Genomic DNA, 18,233 nt, shown 5'->3' on the forward strand with positions numbered 1-18,233 from the left:
GGCGGGGCTTCAATTGGGATGCCCGAATGAAAAGGCAAAATATCAGAAATTGAAGGCTTTTTTATTTTAAACGATTCATATAAACATCCGTTGAATCATATCACACTCAAATCATCAAAATCTAAACAGTACATGGCGCCCATTTTGTAAAAAGATTGAATTCTGTAAAACGGAAGCGCCCGCTACACATCTTTCTCAGTCACACGTTTATGTGTGAAGAGTGCGCAATTGCGCACTGATTGCGCACAATTGCGCACACACACAGTGCGCAAGATTCGGCAATCTGTAATACGGAAGCGGCTGCTACACCTGTTTCTCAGTCGCTTTGCACACGCTGCCGTGTTACTTCGGAGCCGCACGTTTATATAGGAAGAGTTCGTCAGGAGTCGATCTACTCTCTCCTGGTACGTAGAATTTCAACAAAAGCCACATCACTGTTCATATCGGTAAATATTATTCCATCGTGTTTGGGAAAATTGGAAAACTTGGAAAAATTGGAAAAACAATATAGCCTATTTTACTCCAGGGGGTCCTAGGATTACCCACCCAAAATATCGTTGCGATCGGTTCAGCCGTTTTTGTGGTACCTTCGAACGAATGGACAGACAGACAGACGGACGGACGGTGAGTTATAGTAAGATGATAAGTTACAGACCAAGTTTAAGTTTTGGAGCGTTTCACCAATTTTTCACGGAGTTATGGCCTTTTTGGACTTAGAAAATATCACATATTATACAATGGTAAGTTTTCCGGACTTTTCCCCTTACTTATCCTTTAACACATTTAACTGAAACCTGGTAGGGGAGATGTATTGCAAAGCCATTCTCTCTCTTGTTCAAATATTGGTTCACGAGTTATCAAACAGTGACGACTATATTCGTCATGGGTGTGTGTCTGTCTGTCTGTCTGTCCGCAGCATAACTACCCGATGATATCATCCAGTCTTGATGAAACTTGGGTGGGAGGTTGATATCATGATCTAGTTGTGTCCTGCCTAGAGTGGGCGTATTGCGCCCATTGTGGGCGGAGCCACGCCTGAAAAAGATGTCTTTTTAAGGGGTAATCGAGTTCAAGCTACATCTTCTCCGAGGGGTTTGGTGGAATCTGACAGGGGTTTTGGTATTTGGTTAGGCCAATGTCATGTGTCTAGCCCCACAGAGCTCGATTTTTCATTTTCGCCCCAAGGTCAAGGTCACAAGGTCAGGAAATTTAGAAAAGTCTATTTTTGATGGTTTTATTATTGTTTTTGCTTCCTGATAGGGTGAAATGTCGTACATGATCTTATATTATCACATACATCATGAAATACAAGTTTTCCAACAAATTTCAGAATCTTCGACCTTTGACCTTTGAAGGTCACAAAGGTCAAATTTTCAAAGTTGTCGGAATCGAACCGAATTTTCGGTATTGTGTAGCTAACTATAACTGATTATGGTCCTGATTTGATGCATCAATCGTCGATGATCGTGACGATCGTGACGATCGACTTGATAGTCCGTCCTTTGTCAATGAATACCGCTCGCTCGTGAACCATCGTCGTCTCCTGAATTGTAGAAACTATCATTGTAACGGATTTCCCCTCTAGAAACCACTTTATTTTCTTGTTTTCCCACAAGCAAGGCTCATAAAAGAGCAAGGTTAAGATAGACAGTGGGTTAGCAGAGCAAAAATAAATAAACAAACAGGAGGGAGAGAGTGGGAGAGAGCAAATGAGCAAACTGAAATCAGCAAGAGGGTTGGGTTATGAAGGGTTAAGAGATGTAATGAAGATCATGGGTCAGGATGGAAGATGACATGGGGTGGTGCACTGCCTGCTTTTGAACTCCTGGAGGGAAGAGCGAGTCAGAAGAGCTTGTGGAAGGTGGTACCATAGATCGGAGAAGTGAGGAATATAATAGCTGAAATAGAGGAGACAGCTCTAAAGTAAATTGCTCTCTCTCATGCACAGATTTATCCCATCTCGTCTTCAGTTGTCATACCCTTCCTCCCGTCCATGGTACACGGAATCTTGTGGTGAGGCTGTTGCCCAGAAACAACTTGCCTTCGTCTCCTGGAAAGCAAATCCAACGGAAGGAAATCTCATTTCCTTTCACAAAGCCCGAAACAAGTGTGTGTCCACCCTCAGGAGAGCCAGGAAACAATATCTCTCCGTTCTCAAGACCGAACTCTCTTATCTGTCTCCCTCTTCCAAATCCTGGTGGCGTCTGGTCAAATCCGTTTCTGGTGTTTGTTCCCCCTCCATCCCCTCCCTTACCTCAAACGGCTACACAGCTGACTCCGCACGTGAAAAAGCTGAATGCCTCAACTCTGTGTTTGCCTCTAAATCTTGTGTCCCAAACCCATCCCTCTCTGTACCCACCATACCCAGTCGTACCCTGCTGCTCCTGGACTCCGTGTCCTTTCCTCCTGACAAGGTGGAAAAGTTTCTGTCAACCCTCGACTCTGATTCTGCAACTGGACCCGACGGCATCAGCCCACGGGTCCTAAAATCCTGCTCTGCTGCTCTATCTCACCCTCTCTCTGTTCTCTTCACCCTCTCTTTTGCTCAAGGTCAACTGCCATCTGCTTGGAAATCAGCCAACATCACCGCTTTGCACAAAAAAGGTGCAAAAACAGATCCTAGCAACTACAGACCAATCAGCCTTCTCCCAATTATCAGCAAAGTCATGGAATCCATCATTGCTTCGGATATGAAATCTTTCCTCTTCTCCAATGGCTTGATCTCTGATCATCAATTTGGTTTCAGACCAGGTCACTCTACTCTGGACATGCTGCTTCTGCTGTCTCAACAATGGATGGAGGTCCTCAATGCCAAACAGGAAATTAGAGCTGTCTCCCTCGACATATCACGTGCCTTCGACACGGTCTGGTACCCCGCTCTGCTCACCAAACTCTCCTCCTTTGGTATCCATGGAAATCTCCACGCATGGCTGGCGGACTTCCTCTCTATTCGTCGTCAACGTGTGGCCCTGAATGGGTTTCTCTCATCTCCTCTTCCTGTTCAGGCTGGAGTTCCCCAAGGCAGTGTTCTGGGCCCCGTGCTTTTTCTGGTCTTCATCAATGATCTCTCTGACTCTCTCGAAAATCCTCTCTATCTCTTTGCTGATGACTCCACTCTCTGCCGCTCCATTCCTCTTCCCTCAGATCGGCAGTCTGCTGCCTCCTCACTCTCTGAAGACCTGGACAAAATCACAGACTGGTCAAACAAGTGGAACATGTCTTTCAATCCTGACAAATCTCACACTTACTATGTCTCTCCGAAAAGATCGACTGGACAACCCTCCCATCTACTTTCTCAACAATCCTCTCCAAGAAGTTCTGTCGCTCAAGATTTTGGGTCTCACTATCTGCCATGATCTTTCTTGGGAAAACCACATTTCCAAGCTGGCCTCCAAAGCCAGTCGCCGACTGGGCATCCTCCGTCGTGCGAAGTCCTTCCTCGGCACACCTGAGCTCCTCACCACATACAAGGCTTTCATCCGCAGCTCAATGGAATACTGTTCTCCCCTATGGGCCGGTGCTCCTGCCTCACACCTAGCTCGGCTTCACGCTGTTGAAACCAAAGCTTTCAGAATTATTGGAATCTCCCGCGATGAAGCTATCTCTGAGGGCCTTTCACTCACTCACCGCAGGCAGGTAGGTGGTCTTTCTGTCTTCTACCGACTCCTCTCCGGCCTTGCACCCCCAGCTCTCTCTGTGCTCTGTCCCCCAAATATTCCTACAGGTCGCACAAGATCTGCCAGCAACCCTCTGATGGTTAAACTGCCGAAATCTCGGCTCTCTGCTCACCTTCACTCTTTCATTCCTCTTTTCTCCCGCCTCTGGAACAAACTCCCTCACTCCCTTCAATCCCACTCCTCCCTCCAGGTCTTTAAAACAGCTGTTCACCACCATCTCTTATCTTCCCCCATCCAAAACCTTGATCTTTTCTACCCCCGCTAATTCACCCCAGATCCACCTTGTTTGAAATTCCAACTTCTTTCCTGGAAGTCCTGGCAGTGTCCATATGTTTTATACCTCTCCCACCGCCCCCTTCCCATGCCCCCGCCCCCAAAGCCCTCGCCCTCTCTCAGATCTCTCGATGTCTCCATGTCTCTCGGTCCCTGCTCTCAAATGTTGTGTTTGTGTCCTTCCCCCTCTCTCCCCATCTTGTCTACAGCTCCCGATGTTATATGTTTTATGTGTCGGTTTGTCTTTCTGTGTGATTAATGTTCGCTCTTTCACGAGCCTCGATCTTGTATACAAAAAATAAAAAAATAAAAAAAAAATGCAGGAATGAAGGTTACCTTCTATGTTACAGGTAGATCATTTGGCCAGCAGAGTCTGATGCCATTCTGTCATATGCCCGAGATATGTCTAGGTAGAGGTCCTAACCCCTTGATTGAGATTGAGGACCTCCAACATTTGCTGAGGAAGGAGCAGGCACATGTCCATAGTTGTGACCGGGATAGAATCCAAACTGATGGTCGCATATCGGGAAGTTTGAAACTGGGAGTCTTAACTTTGCTTGAAATTGGAAGCAAACTCACTGGCTTATACTTGGTAGCATCTTAATGTACCCTAAGGCCTATTTAAGATGTTTTAAAATTTAGTTATTTCAATGCTTCATCAAAAAAATTATTTTCCCCCATTGTTATTGTAAATTATTCTTCATTTATTTATTGTATTTTATGGTAATTTACACGCACCTTTCTTTTTTTTATCACACACATGCACTTCCTAACAAAAATGAAGTAACAATGCTTTGGGGCTCGTATTAATTTTATAGCACAAAGATTCTGTTTGAGGAGGAGCAGCACATTGATTTGTACATGCAAAAGCAAACGTGATATTGTTGCGGTCAATGGGGTCTCCAAAGATCAGGGCGTCCACCAGGCGAGAAGAGCGAAAGAGGTCCCACTTCTGCCCTTAATTTGTGTATGCACCGACAATAGAGAATCTCCCGGCCATAATGAATCTGCCCTTCTGGATTGGTCGAGCGAGCCGAAGGTCAGTTCGTTTCTAAATAATGGCACCTTATTGTGCAGATTCCCAATTGACCCATCTGCGGGTATATGCTGATTAACTTAGCGTGTTGTGCTGGTTTGTGCTGATTACCAGAGGATTTACTTACCATGAATGGGGTGGGGGAGAAGGGAAGAGAGCATGGCCGCAAGAGGCGATCAGTCAAAACAATAATAATGAATAAAGAAAACGAATCCGGGTGTCCTTGACACCATGACAAACTTAACTATAAAGAAAGAGCAATCAGAGATCGTAGACCCTCGCCACGACTTGTTTTGTGTGTATTTTGTGTGGCAAATAAATGGAAGGATATAATAAATGGAAGGTTGTTTATTGCAAATAAAAAGTCGAAATGGTCTAGTCTCTAGTTGTAAAGGTGAAAGGACTGAAAAATTGGAAAGGTGGAAAGGTCTACGGGTCTGAAGGGTCTGAAGGGTCTAAAATGGTCAAAGGGGTCTAAATGATGTAATTTAAGGTCTAAATGGTTGGAATTGTCTGAAGCAGTATAAAGGGTCTTAAAACATGAAAAGGGTCTAAAGGTTAAAGAGGTCTGAAAAGTGTGAAGGTCTAAAAGCATATAAAGGGTAGAAAGGAGTCTTGGAGGTCAAGAGTTCTAAAGGGTGTAACAGGGTTTTTTGGTCTTAGGGGATCTTTATAGGGTCTACTACAGTGTCTTAGAGTTAAAAGGGGGTCTTTAGGGTCTTAAAGGTTCTCAGGGGTGTTGGGGATTCTAAAGGGTTTTAAAGATCATAGAGTATTGGGGGGGGGGGCTTTTAGGGGTCTTAGGGTTGTAAAGGGTCTAAATGGTCTTTGAGGGTCTTGGCGTTCTAACGCATATAATGTAATTGATACATCTACTCAAGTTTTGTGTGGAAATATAGACAACGAAACATAAAAAGAGACAAAGAAAGAAACAGACAAACTAGAACGACACTCGGTACAGATTATGCCTCCGCAGGCTGAACATTTACGTTTTGTAGCCCACTGATAGGTCAGATCTGGATCCGGATCTGAACCAAAAGCTAATAGGCTTGTTCTTGTCACTTACCCAACTCATCCGCCAAGTTTTGTCAGATGTCGTCCATAACGTTTTGAAATATCATCATGTATATCGTTTTTGTCCCTATCACTGAATGGTCAAGAATCGCTTAAAAAAGGAAAAAAATTCTTACATTTTTTTTTGTTTGTTTTTAATTTCTAAAAAAAATAATAAAAAATACTTTCGTGTCCGTATTTGGACCTTCACAAAAATCGAATCGATTAGTCCTTGTCACACACCCAACATCTCCACCAACCTTCATCCGAATTCATCCACAACCTTTTGAGAGATATCCTGCTCACAAACAAACAGACAAAGAATGTGAGCGATGCCGTAATCCTGAAGTGCTGCATTGACAACTTGCATCGTGTTGGCGGTCATGCAATGTTGTCAATAATGCTGTGTGAGAGGTTTGAGGAGCAGTGGTCTTCTGGATACTGTTCCAAGAGGTCTACAGTCACGTGAAAAAGTAAGTACATCCCATGTAAAGTTTTGACTTTTTCAACATATTTCAATATACAGGTATTTGATCTTCATTTCAACAATATTGATAGATAAAGGTGATATAATCTAACAAATATCATGAAACATTTACATTTTGTAGTCCATTGTATAATTTAAATAAACATGAATGTAAATTTCGCATGTGGAAAAAGTAAGTACACCCTTGGCTCTAATAGGTGGTATTGCCCCCTTTGGCAAATATAGAATAGAATGATCATTTTAAGGCCATTTTCCCTGCTGGAGCAGGGGTTAGCCTTGCGGGCCCCATGACAATCATGGTTCCCTGTTTGAGGCAATGTTTTTATGGCCGGATGCCCTTCCTGACGCCAACCCTTGGTCACGCTCTTACCGCAGGGATACGGTGTCTGATACGGCAGAAACAACTATTTCTATTATTTCTATTTCAATAACAAAAACTATTTCTCCTTGATGAACATTGTTTGGGGGGTTTCCCACCCCCCCCCCCACCCCCCACACCAAATGACCATGGCTTGCCATAAAATTTTCTTCCTGGTTGTGAGATCATGTTTCACTGTCTTTTTACCCTAGCTAGAGGAGAGGGTATTGCATTGAGTCCGTCTGTTTGTCCGCACAGAATAAATATGATTTTCTCTGCAACTGTCGGTCCGATTGACAGGAAATTTTCACCATCGGTGCACCTCCTCCTGTAGAATTCTTTATGCTAATTATGACGTCACATGTCACATGGTATGGGCGCCATCTTGGAAAAAAATTGTTTTCACACAAAAGCCTTAAAACCACTAAAAACACATCCTGGTGAGGGTCTGCCATCTCTGATTGCTCTTTCTTGTTTTATTATAGGCAACCTTATATAAACTGCTTGCATCGAACAACTTATGTAAACTGTCATTACTTGTAAACCAGGTGTTATTTGGTTTGGAGCAACATTGTTTATTCCCATCCAAATCTATCTCCTGCCTTCTGATTCTATATTTATTTATTGGCAGTTATAACTAGTCAACAACAATTGCAGACATCCATAATGAGAAATGGGTCCAAAGGTTTGCAATGATGCTTGAACGCCAAACTGGTCATCTGTTACCATGATGTGCAACTTTATTGATTGTCATCTCCATGTCGTCTTGCAATCTCCATTCAATTATTTGGTGGTCTGTTTGTGGAAAATTCATCTGCAATTAACATGTAACTAATTTATTTTATTGCTTTTATTGCATATAATTACACATTTATTTAATGAATTATATTAAGCGCTTTCATTTTTCCTTGTTGCTTTATTCTTTTTTTTATCTCAAGGATGAAAGCAAGATGTTTTGTTCTCCTGGTTTTCCTGTCCAGCTCTACTTGGAAACACTTCTGTATGACTGCGTCAAAACTCCATTGTTTTTTGTTTTTTTTATCACCACGCTTTTTGAAAAATTGTAATCGGCTCCATCATTCAGTCTATCCGTCTATCTCCTCCTCAACAGTTGTGTAGACATTCACCAAACTGGGTAGATTACCACAAGGCAAGATGGTACAAGACCAGGTCAAATACCAAAAAATGCAATTATGGGCACGTTTTTTAACATTTTTGAAAATGAAACTTTGTATATGCAATCATCATTGGCAGATGAATAAAAGTTTATTTATTTCTTTATTTTTTGGATTTCATTCCCGGGTTCATGCCCCAAGGGTAGAGACTTCGGGGTCACTTGGGTCAAAACAGGAAAACAAAATTAACTCGATATTTAATATTGCTTCATCCCGATGGAACTTTATGCCATCTTTCAACTTTGCTTTAGGTACGAAGTGTGGGGATTTGCGATGGTGTGCCATCGACTTCGCTCTGGTGTTACCGGAGCGAGGCTCATGGAAGAGCAAGGTATAAACTAGAACGGCACTCAGTAGAGAGCATACTTCCGCCTGGTTGGCCACATAACCCAAAGGTGAAAAATCACTTTGGAATCACAATCAAAATTCTACTAGCTGGATCCGAGTCAGGATATTCACCAAAATTGAATCGATTCTTCTTTGTCACACACACACAACCTGTCCAACAAGTTTTGGCAAAATCCATGCATAACTTTTTGAGATATACTGCTATGTATCGTTTTTGGCTCTATCTCCCAATGGTGAAGAATCACTTAGGAATTAAATAATTCTCATATCCGAATCCATATACAGATATTCACCAAAATCGAATCGAATCGTCCCTGTCAGACACCCAGCCGGTCCACCAAGTTTCGTCCAAATCTGTCCACAACTTTTTGAGATATCCTGCTATGTATCGTTTTTGGCCCTATCTCCCAATGCTGAAGAATCACTCAAAAAATTATAGTAGCCACATTCGAATCCGGATCTTCACCGAAATCGAATCCTTTCGTCCTTGTCACATACGCTACATCTTTGCCAAATTTCGTCCGAATCCGTTCACAACTTTTTGAGATATCTTGTTCACAAATGGACAGACAACAACAACAACACAACATGCATTTTAAAAGGCCATTTTCCCTGCTAGAGCGGGGGTTAGCCTTGCGGTCCCCATGACAATCTTCTCCATTTTGCCCTATTTTCTGCATCTCTCCTTGTTAACCCCCTTGCCCGCATTTCTTCTTCCACCATCTTTAGCCAAGTCTTTCTCGGTCTTCCCCGTCTTCTACTTCCTTCTACATTCATTTCCATCACTCTTCTCAACCAGTCACTTTCATCCTTCCTCAACACATGACCAAACCATCTCAACCTGTTCCTCTTCACAGCATCAATCACAGGCTCTATTCCCATCATCTTTCGCAATTCATCATTTGTCTTCCTCTCTCTCAACGATACTCCGCACATCCGTCGAACCATTCGCATTTCCACCCTTTCCAACCTTCGTTGCTGCTCAACGTTCATTACCCATGTCTCGCTCCCATAAATCATAACACTTCTCACACATGCAGCATACACCTTTCCCTTCAGCTTCAACGACACTCCCACACAACAACGACAACGACACAAATGGACAGACAAAGAGATGAAATATCACTCATCGAGTGACATTTGGCAAAAGAGAGCAAAGGAGAATGGCACTCGGTAGAGCATCCTTTTGACCTCACAAATAATTTGTGGTTGAACTATGTGACCTGATATGCAATTCGTCTTCAAATTAAGTTAATCGGATGAAAATTGTCAATTTTAGAAATTTGGCCTATGTTGACCTTTTGGCCGATGTTGACCTCAAAAATATTTGGGGGTTGAATTCAGTGACAGGATATGGAAATCGTCTTCAAATTTTAAGTTAATTGGATAAAAATTTACAATTTGAGGAATTTGGCCTATGTTGACCTATTGGCCTATGTTGACCTAAAAAAATAGGACATCCATAATAATAAAAATAGGGGAGGAAACACTGAAACCAGTAAGTCAAATGATTGAGGTAGGAAAGTTACTCTTCATCTTGTATGTACAAGAGTATAGTTTTGGCTGTAGGCTTTATTGTACAACCAAAGATTCCCACTCCTTAGAACATTCCTGAACTCCTTAGAATTCCATGTAGTGTGATGGCAGCGAACGCATTCTTGATTTTAACATTGTTTGTAAATAGAACATGATTTTGTGTTTTTTAACATGAGGTGTGTTCATACAGATGTGAGTCTGTATTCGATGCCAAGTTTGGGGAGCGGAGCTGTGTGTGAACGCAATTTAGAAGGTCGTAGCTTTTAATAATAATAATAATAATACATTTATTTTATATAGCGCTTTTCAAGAAGCCCAAAGACGCTTTGACAGAGTACAAAAAACAAGTGCAAAAGGACAAAAATCAATAGGTAAATAATCAAAGCAAAAGGAAGGAGAAGGAGAAGAGATAGTCAGGGGTTAAATGATGTGGGTTAAATGTTAAATGCAGTGTTGAACAGGTGGGTCTTGAGTGGTTTTGAATGTGGTGAGTGAGGAGGGGTCTCTGATGGTGTGAGGTAGTGAGTTCCAGAGGGTGGGAGCAGCGATGGAGAAGGCCCTGTCCCCCCAGGATCTGAATTTGGTCCGGATGGGGGGGGGGGGGGTCAGGAGGTTGGTACCAGCAGAGCGGAGGTTGCGGGTGGGAGTGTGTCTGGAGAGGAGGTCAGCCAGGTAGGATGGGGCCAGGTTATGGAGGGCTTTGTAGGTCAAGAGGAGCATTTTGTACTGGATTCTCTTTTGACTTGTAGGATTTTGTGTAGGTCAAGAGGAGGATTTTGTACTTTTGACTTGTTAATCTTTCCAGGACCATGGATTGTTAGTACTAACCAAGTCTGTATGAAACAGCACAAACGTTTTATCCAAGCTGACTCGATACCTCGGAGCTGTCTTTGGCAATGCTGGATGACCCCAGTAATTGTGGGATCCAGGCCCCCATCATCATGTTACACCTATTAGTTTGCTCCCTGCCACTTAGTCCGTATTAAATATTTTATATGAATGCCAAAACCGTACTACAGATTTTTTTAAATCTTGGATTTGCTATGGATTATCTGTGTGAACATAGCTGAGGAAGACCAACAAAGTCGTTGCATCAACTTTTATACACCACTTTTTCTGTAGCCCAGTTCTCACTTTTTGGAAATCAACTTGATAACACTTGGATGCTTCTTGATGGTTAACAGGTAAGACGTACTTCATCCACCAGCCATTTCTATTCAGCTAATCTGAAAAATAAAAAGAGGTCGGAATCAGAATGTTAGACAATCGATTGAAAATTCACAATTTAACTCGGTACTTTTGAATCACCTCGGTGGTGGTGGTGGTGGTGGTGGTGGTGGTGGTGGTGTTGTGCATATGTGTTTTATTTGAGCAAACATCAAGTACATGACACACGTCGTTATTCTTTTTCCCGGGTAATAATTTTGATGATGTACGATGGTGGTGTGTTCAGGGTGTGGCCGGATGACCGTAACAAAGGCCCGCAGTACAACTCGTATGGTGTTACAGCAGCAGAGGTGGAGGTCGACGTGCTGACGGGGGAAAGTATCACAACTCGAGTGGACATCTTGTTCGACTGTGGACAGAGGCAAGCTATGTTTTTACTAGCAATTGGAATGGCATTTGTTTTGCTTCCACAAGCCTGATTCTCATGCCACCCACTAAGCAGGATACATCAAGACTCTCTATTCACCTTCCCTCTTTCATTCCTCTTTTCTCCTGCCTCTGGAACAAACTCCCTCACTATCTTCAATCCCACTCCTCCCTCCAGGTCTTCAAAACAGCTGTCCACCACCATCTCTTGTCTTCCCCCATCCAAAACCTTGATCTTTTCTACCCCCGTTATTCACCCCAGATCCACTTTTCTGAAATTCCGACTTCTTTCCTGGAAGTCCTAGCAGTGTCCACGTGTTTTTTTTTTTTACCTCTCCCACCACACCCATTTCCCGTGCCTCCTCCCCCCAAAGCCCTCTCCCTCCCACAGATCTCCCGATGTCCCTGCTCTCAAATGTTGTACTTGTGTGCTTCCCTCCCTCTCCCCATCTTGTCTCCCGCTCCCTTTATCTTATGTTTCATGTGTCTTTTTGTGATTAATGTTAGCTCTTACACGAGCCTCGATCTTGTATACAAAAAAAAGGGGGGGTTTGTAATTGCTTGTATTGTGTCTGTCTGTATTGTAATGTTTCTATTGTTTTAGCTTTGTCATCAAGTTTTCAACAAACCTTTATTATGAGAATATATGGAGAAAAATAATGAATAATGGGTCAAATTGCGAAAGGACAGTCATAGTAACAAGACCATGGATTGTTTTTCTCCTTGAAGAAGAGTTCCAGGAATGTGGTTGCTCCGGCCCGTCCCTGTAAATTATGATACTAATGATAACAATAATAATGAAAATGGTGATGATAGTGATGCATAATAATGATAATGACAAGAATGATAATAATAATCGAACATCATCATTGTGACAATGATGATAATAATAATAGTACATGAATCATTATGATAATGGTACATACGTAATAATTATCATGGTACATTATGCTAATTACAATGGTAAATAATGATGATGATGATAATAATAATGATGATTATGAAAATGAAAAGGGTGCTGATAAATGGTACATAATAAGAATTATACAACAATAATGATAATGTTACATAATCATTCTGTCTGTCTGTCCAGGCCATAACTTTTTTTTTTACCATTTGAGCTTTTGTCCTCAAATTTTCAACAACACATTATGAGAATATGGAGAACACTAATGAATAAAATGTACTTTTTTTTTGTTTTCGTCAAGTTTAGTTTGAGGCAAAGTGGACGTGGCCGGGCTTTGCATTTTGAGATGCTTTCTAGTTTTGTATTGTGTTATATGAGTGAGGAAGATGCAGCATCAAGGCCTGCACACTGTTTGCCTTGTTTGAAATGAATATCGCCATGAAAGATGGTAATTATTCTTGCACTCGTCGGGTATGCCTACACATTGTGTAAGAAATAACAAACTGTGCTTCGTACATAGATACATAATAAATAGAAGCTTTATGATTATAGGCAAGCATCACCGTCCTGCTTCTAGATATCAATTGAGGGTTTTTTTTTTTTTATGACGCATTTACATTTTTTTACGTAAATTTTCATTGAGGTTTTTATTTCACAGTTTACAGACAGTTATATAAATTACATTTTTCAAATTCTAGATATCAATTGAGTTTTTTTTTTTTTTTTTTTTAACGGGAGCGTTTACAGTTTTTTAACGTAAACTTTCATTGAGGTTTTTATTTCAGTTTACAGTTATAAAAATTACAATTTTCAAATGCTAGATATCAATTAAGTTTTGTTTTTTTGGTTTTTTTTTACTGCCGTGTTTACATTTTTTTAGCGTAAATTTTCATTGAGGTTTTTATTTCACAGTTTACAGTTATATAAATTACAATTTTCAAATACTAGATATCAATTGAGGTTTTTAATTTTTTTACGGCACAATTGCGGTTTTTTACTTAATTTTCATTTACAGACGCTTTCCGACAGTTTTGTGATTTATTTTCCGACTTTCCGACAGTTTTTTGTGCTTTCCGCACTGTGCGTCCTCAGTCTCGTCTCGCGAACGTCAACAGCGCGACACCGCGCGCTTTCGGGAAGGGCGGAGCCAAGCCGAGCAAAAAATATATATATATACACATCGGTCATTGATCGTGAACCGAAAAATATAATAAATTACTGATGGTTTCAGAGTTATGACGTTTTTAAGCATGAACCTTTAAAACCGAGCCCCTCCCTCATTTTTGATCCAATCGAGGGGAAACTTCACAGATCTGTTCAGCATGTCAGTCCACTAAAATGTCCTTTTGGAATTTGCGATAGGGCACGTGGTTTGGCAGATATCGTTAATTAAACGAAAATATTTAAAAAATGGATATCTCTTGAATCGCCAGTACCTCAGACCGTGAGTTGGTAATAATTTATATAATTCACACAGTGCAATACGTGCAGGCCGCTGCACGGAGCGACCTTGCGGGCTTATCAACGAGGCGAGGCGTGACACACGTGTCTCAGCATACCTCAGATCAAGTTTGAAAACCAGCATCAACCGTGCATAAATTTGCATATTCGATCATTTTTGACAAAGTTATGGCACTTTGAACTTTGGTAGGGGACATGTATTGCAGCGCAATACTCAGAATGCTTGTTTATTTTATAATTTATTATAATTTATTTTCGAACAATTATTAGATATAATTTGTGAAATGACGTGGGTTTTTTCATCTAGATAATTCCATTAAGGATGCACATATTACATTGTTGGGCAACATAGAGTAAGTGTGATGATTTTATTTTGCCTGTATTGGGCTATTTTGCCCCCACCCCAATCACACCACAGTTGTTCAAGAATATAACTCACTCACAATATAAATAACAAGAATGTTTACTTTTGTTTCATAAAGAAAAGTATGATTATTTTAGAAACATATTTATTGTAGCTTTTGTTCTCACACCGCACTCCCCTGTATTCTGCTTGTAATTGTCATCTTGCCGCCACCTGCTCCTCATCCTACCTCTATCTTTGCCTCCGCTTCCGCTCACGTGCCAATCTCTTTTCTCCCTCCTCTGCGCTTTCATCCATTAATTAGCACCTCTCCACGTGTGTACAAAGAAATATTGAATATTGTTAAATAAAAAAAACAGTGAAAGTAAAAATTGACAGTTAAATGACTCACCCGTGTATATTTTTTATGCCTCCGCCCCGAAGGTGGCTGGAGGCATTATGTTTTCGGGTTGTCCGTCCGTCCGTATGAGCTGAACCTCGTTTTTCTCAGCAACCACATGTCTGATTAAGACGAACCTTTCAGGGTAGGAGTGACACCCATGCAGAATGTTTTAATCACAATTGTGACGTCATAGGTATGGCAGCCATCTTGAAATAAACGCAAATAATTAAAAAAGTATTTCTCGGAAACCGCTGAATGGAAAAATTTGAAACTTGGCACATTGTCAAGTACTTCCAATGGCGAACAAAAGCATGATAATGATGACATCATAGGTGAAGTGGTATACCAGCCAAAAATGTTATAATCGAATTCCTTTTCCTAAAAATCTGAAATCGCATGCACATGATATATGACCCATTTGTATTGAAATATTAAATTTATGACATATTAGGTCACATGATTTGGCAGCCATATTGGATATAACCTAAAACCTAATAAAAGCATCTTCTCCAAAACCACCAAATCGATTGACTCGACACTTTACGTATGTCATTGACTAGGCATGGTGATTAAAAGATGATCGCAAAAACATCATTTGTCACATGGTGTGGCAGCCTCAAGGCTTCTTCACTCTTTCTGTGAGGCTGTACCACCACTAGCTGAGACTTTCTGTGTGGCTTGAACACTTTGAGGGCTCAGTTGAGTTTGTGTTGTCAATGCTTCTAGGGCACTTCAAATACTTATCATTTGCAGAGTAGTTGCATTGGATTGAAGGAAAATATTAAATAATTATATCTCTGAAACCACTTACCCTATCGATGCGAAATTATACAAATATCATCGAGCACCATTGTTGCATATAGTTTGAAAATAATGACATCATAGGTCATGTGGTTTGGCAGCCATCTTGGATAGAAAAACGATCCTTATCCGAACAACACGAAACTTCACAAATGTGGTCCTCTACCCATATACATATGCAGTGTGCACATTTTTCATGTTATATGTCATGTGTGGCAGCCATATTAGCTTGAAAGCTGATATTTCAAAAAAATCCCTTCTCTGAAAGCGCTTCACCGATCAATGTGAAACCTGTCAAAGCTGGTGAAAATGTGATACTTCAAAAAGCTGAAGGGATTTGAATCAAACTTGTTTATTTTTAGCACAGTGTGGCATCTACCCATTGTGGGACTATGCAGAGGCATATTGGCAATAGTTGCATTGCTCTGGTTTACTAATGTCTCTCACTTTTACTAAAAAAAAATTACCAACGTCTTTTTTTGAAACTATTTTTTACATATTTTTTTATTAATATATAAAAGTTATTTGCATCTCACCTCTAATGTTTATCGTTGTGAAAACAACTGTAATGGTCATGCAATCAACCCAAATTCAGATGCGTGTAGTAAAAGTTTTGGATGGCATAAATTCATATGGAAACAAAATGGTGAATGGCGATAACACTGATATTGCGTGTGCTCCCTTTCAATGATGAATGCGACGTCACTTACGTGAACATGAGGTCACTTCCTGCGTGACAGGGAAATAAATACACTTACATTTATTAAATAAATACAAAGAAATAAATACACTTACATTTATAAAATAAATACAGAGAAATAAATACACTTACATTTATAAAATAAATACAGAGAAATAAATACACTTACATTTATAAAATAAATACAAAGAAATAAATACACTTACATTTATAAAATAAATACAAAGAAATAAATACACTTACATTTATAAAATAAATACAAAGAAATAAATACACTTACATTTATAAAATAAATACAAAGAAATAAATACACTTACCACAGGGCTTTTTAATACATATGTATCCCGACGTTTTCCCTTAAACCTGGGGCGAGCTGAACATTTGAGCATGCTTTTGCATGTCTGTTTCCTATTGCTGATTAAAACTCGCCCTTTTTGTAACCTGCCATCTGATTGGTAAGCTGGTTCAGACAGGGACAATGGGGCTGTGGGTGGAGCAGGGGGAAAGATCATTGATAGGACCAGCTGACAACAATTGACATTTGAGTTGGAGGGGTTCACGGAGACAGCAATTGAAGAGGTTTGGGAATAGTCAGAGAGTGATGAGCAATGAGATAGATGCCGCAGTCAAATCAAGATGAGAGTAGTTGCATCCAGTTTTCAACTTGGTTCATCTGGCAGCCATGGAAACAACGGTGTGCACTGTGCCCAACACAGGCTTGTAAGAGTAGTTGTTCAGCGATGTTTCCATCTCTATTCATCAGTCTACAGTTTGAGTGTGCTATTCTACACACTATTGACGATCTCAAGTCTCTCTCCCCTGGATCCACTGTATCAAACTATGCGCTGTTGCTATCCTCAAGGCTTCTTCGCTCTTTCCGTGAGACTGTACCACCACTAGCTGAGACTGTCTGTGTGGCTTGAACACCTTCAGGGCTCAGTTGAGTTTGTGTTGTCAATGCTTCTAGGGCACTTCGAATACTTATCATTTGTTGCCTTGGCTTTGCAAATAGCTGTGGTTAATATCTTTCATTTCTCCCCAGACGTGCTTTTCCCAATCCTCATTCTTTCTTCCTTCCTGCTCTCAGCACCCTTCCTTTATCTCACGAATTTATTCTTTTAAATTTTTTTCCATGTCCATTTTATCCCCCGCTCCTCCCCCTTTCTTTATAGTACCCCTCCTGACCCATAGCATTACAAGTAGGTTATCATTGATTACCTCTTATTGTGTGTGATTGTTTTTGTATTTATATGCTTGCAACTAATCGTTTGGAATCAAGGTGGTGTTACTTATTTGCTTCCAAGGCGCATTTAGGCTCTAAGTCAGACCAATTGGAAGATTAAGAAAATGTGTTTCTCCTCGGCCTAATCGACCATCTGAGCACGTATTTAAGAGCACTGCTTTCCGGGTGTTGCAAACTTTAGCGCGGAATTGCGTGACAATATTTTAGGGGTTCTCACAGAGCCTCAAAAACCCAATAAGTGTTCTGAATGTATTTTGTTCAGTTTCAACAGTGCTGATGTGTTGCGATCACTACATGTCTCTTCCCAAGTACGTATAGCGTCGAGTGAAGGACATAACTGTTTTTTGGAGCTGCTCCACTTCTTTCTGTTGTGATCCTTCATTGTCTTCAACACAAATTTGAGCTTCATCCTATCCAAACATCGCTTAGTTGATTGAGTCATGCCACTGGATAATAGCTCGGCCGATATTTGACTGAACACCTTTTCATTCCATGCACTTCATGCTCGATCAGCCAGTCTACTCTATTATTCCCAACTCTTCAATCTACAAAGAGCACCAGCGCAAGGGATTTTGCTGCTTCGGCAATTATTTTTGGTGTTTTATTGGCCTGGAAGAGGGGGGTCAGAGAATTGGGAATATGATGAATGTTAATGTCTGTCAATAGAGGGTGTTGACTTTGTGTAATTGTCAATGCTTTGTGTCTGCCATCGAGGCAGAAGAGAGAAAGCAAGAGAGAATGCTGGGAAATTATAAGAAGGTTGATGGAGGCACGTTGTAAAGAGAATGAGTGAGTGCATCGAAGGACAGTTGGTGGAACATTGAGCTGTTATGGTGATG

The 18,233-nt window shown here is 40.8% G+C and overlaps 1 protein-coding gene across 3 annotated transcripts in view; it reads left to right on the top strand.

Annotated features, from left to right (window-relative positions):
- Positions 1-18,233, top strand: part of LOC144892609 (uncharacterized) — a 190,255-nt gene that overhangs the window by 165,632 nt on the left and 6,390 nt on the right. For all 3 annotated transcript variants that reach the window (XM_078779851.1, XM_078779850.1, XM_078779852.1), the window contains exon 27: positions 11,397-11,531. In XM_078779851.1, coding sequence (XP_078635977.1) covers positions 11,397-11,531 — 135 coding nt within the window. The remainder of the gene's footprint in view (positions 1-11,396; positions 11,532-18,233) is intronic.

The sequence above is a fragment of the Myxine glutinosa genome, chromosome 6 (genome assembly GCF_964187855.1).
Source record: "Myxine glutinosa chromosome 6, kmMyxGlut1.1, whole genome shotgun sequence".
Taxonomy (NCBI): Eukaryota; Metazoa; Chordata; class Myxini; order Myxiniformes; family Myxinidae; genus Myxine; species Myxine glutinosa.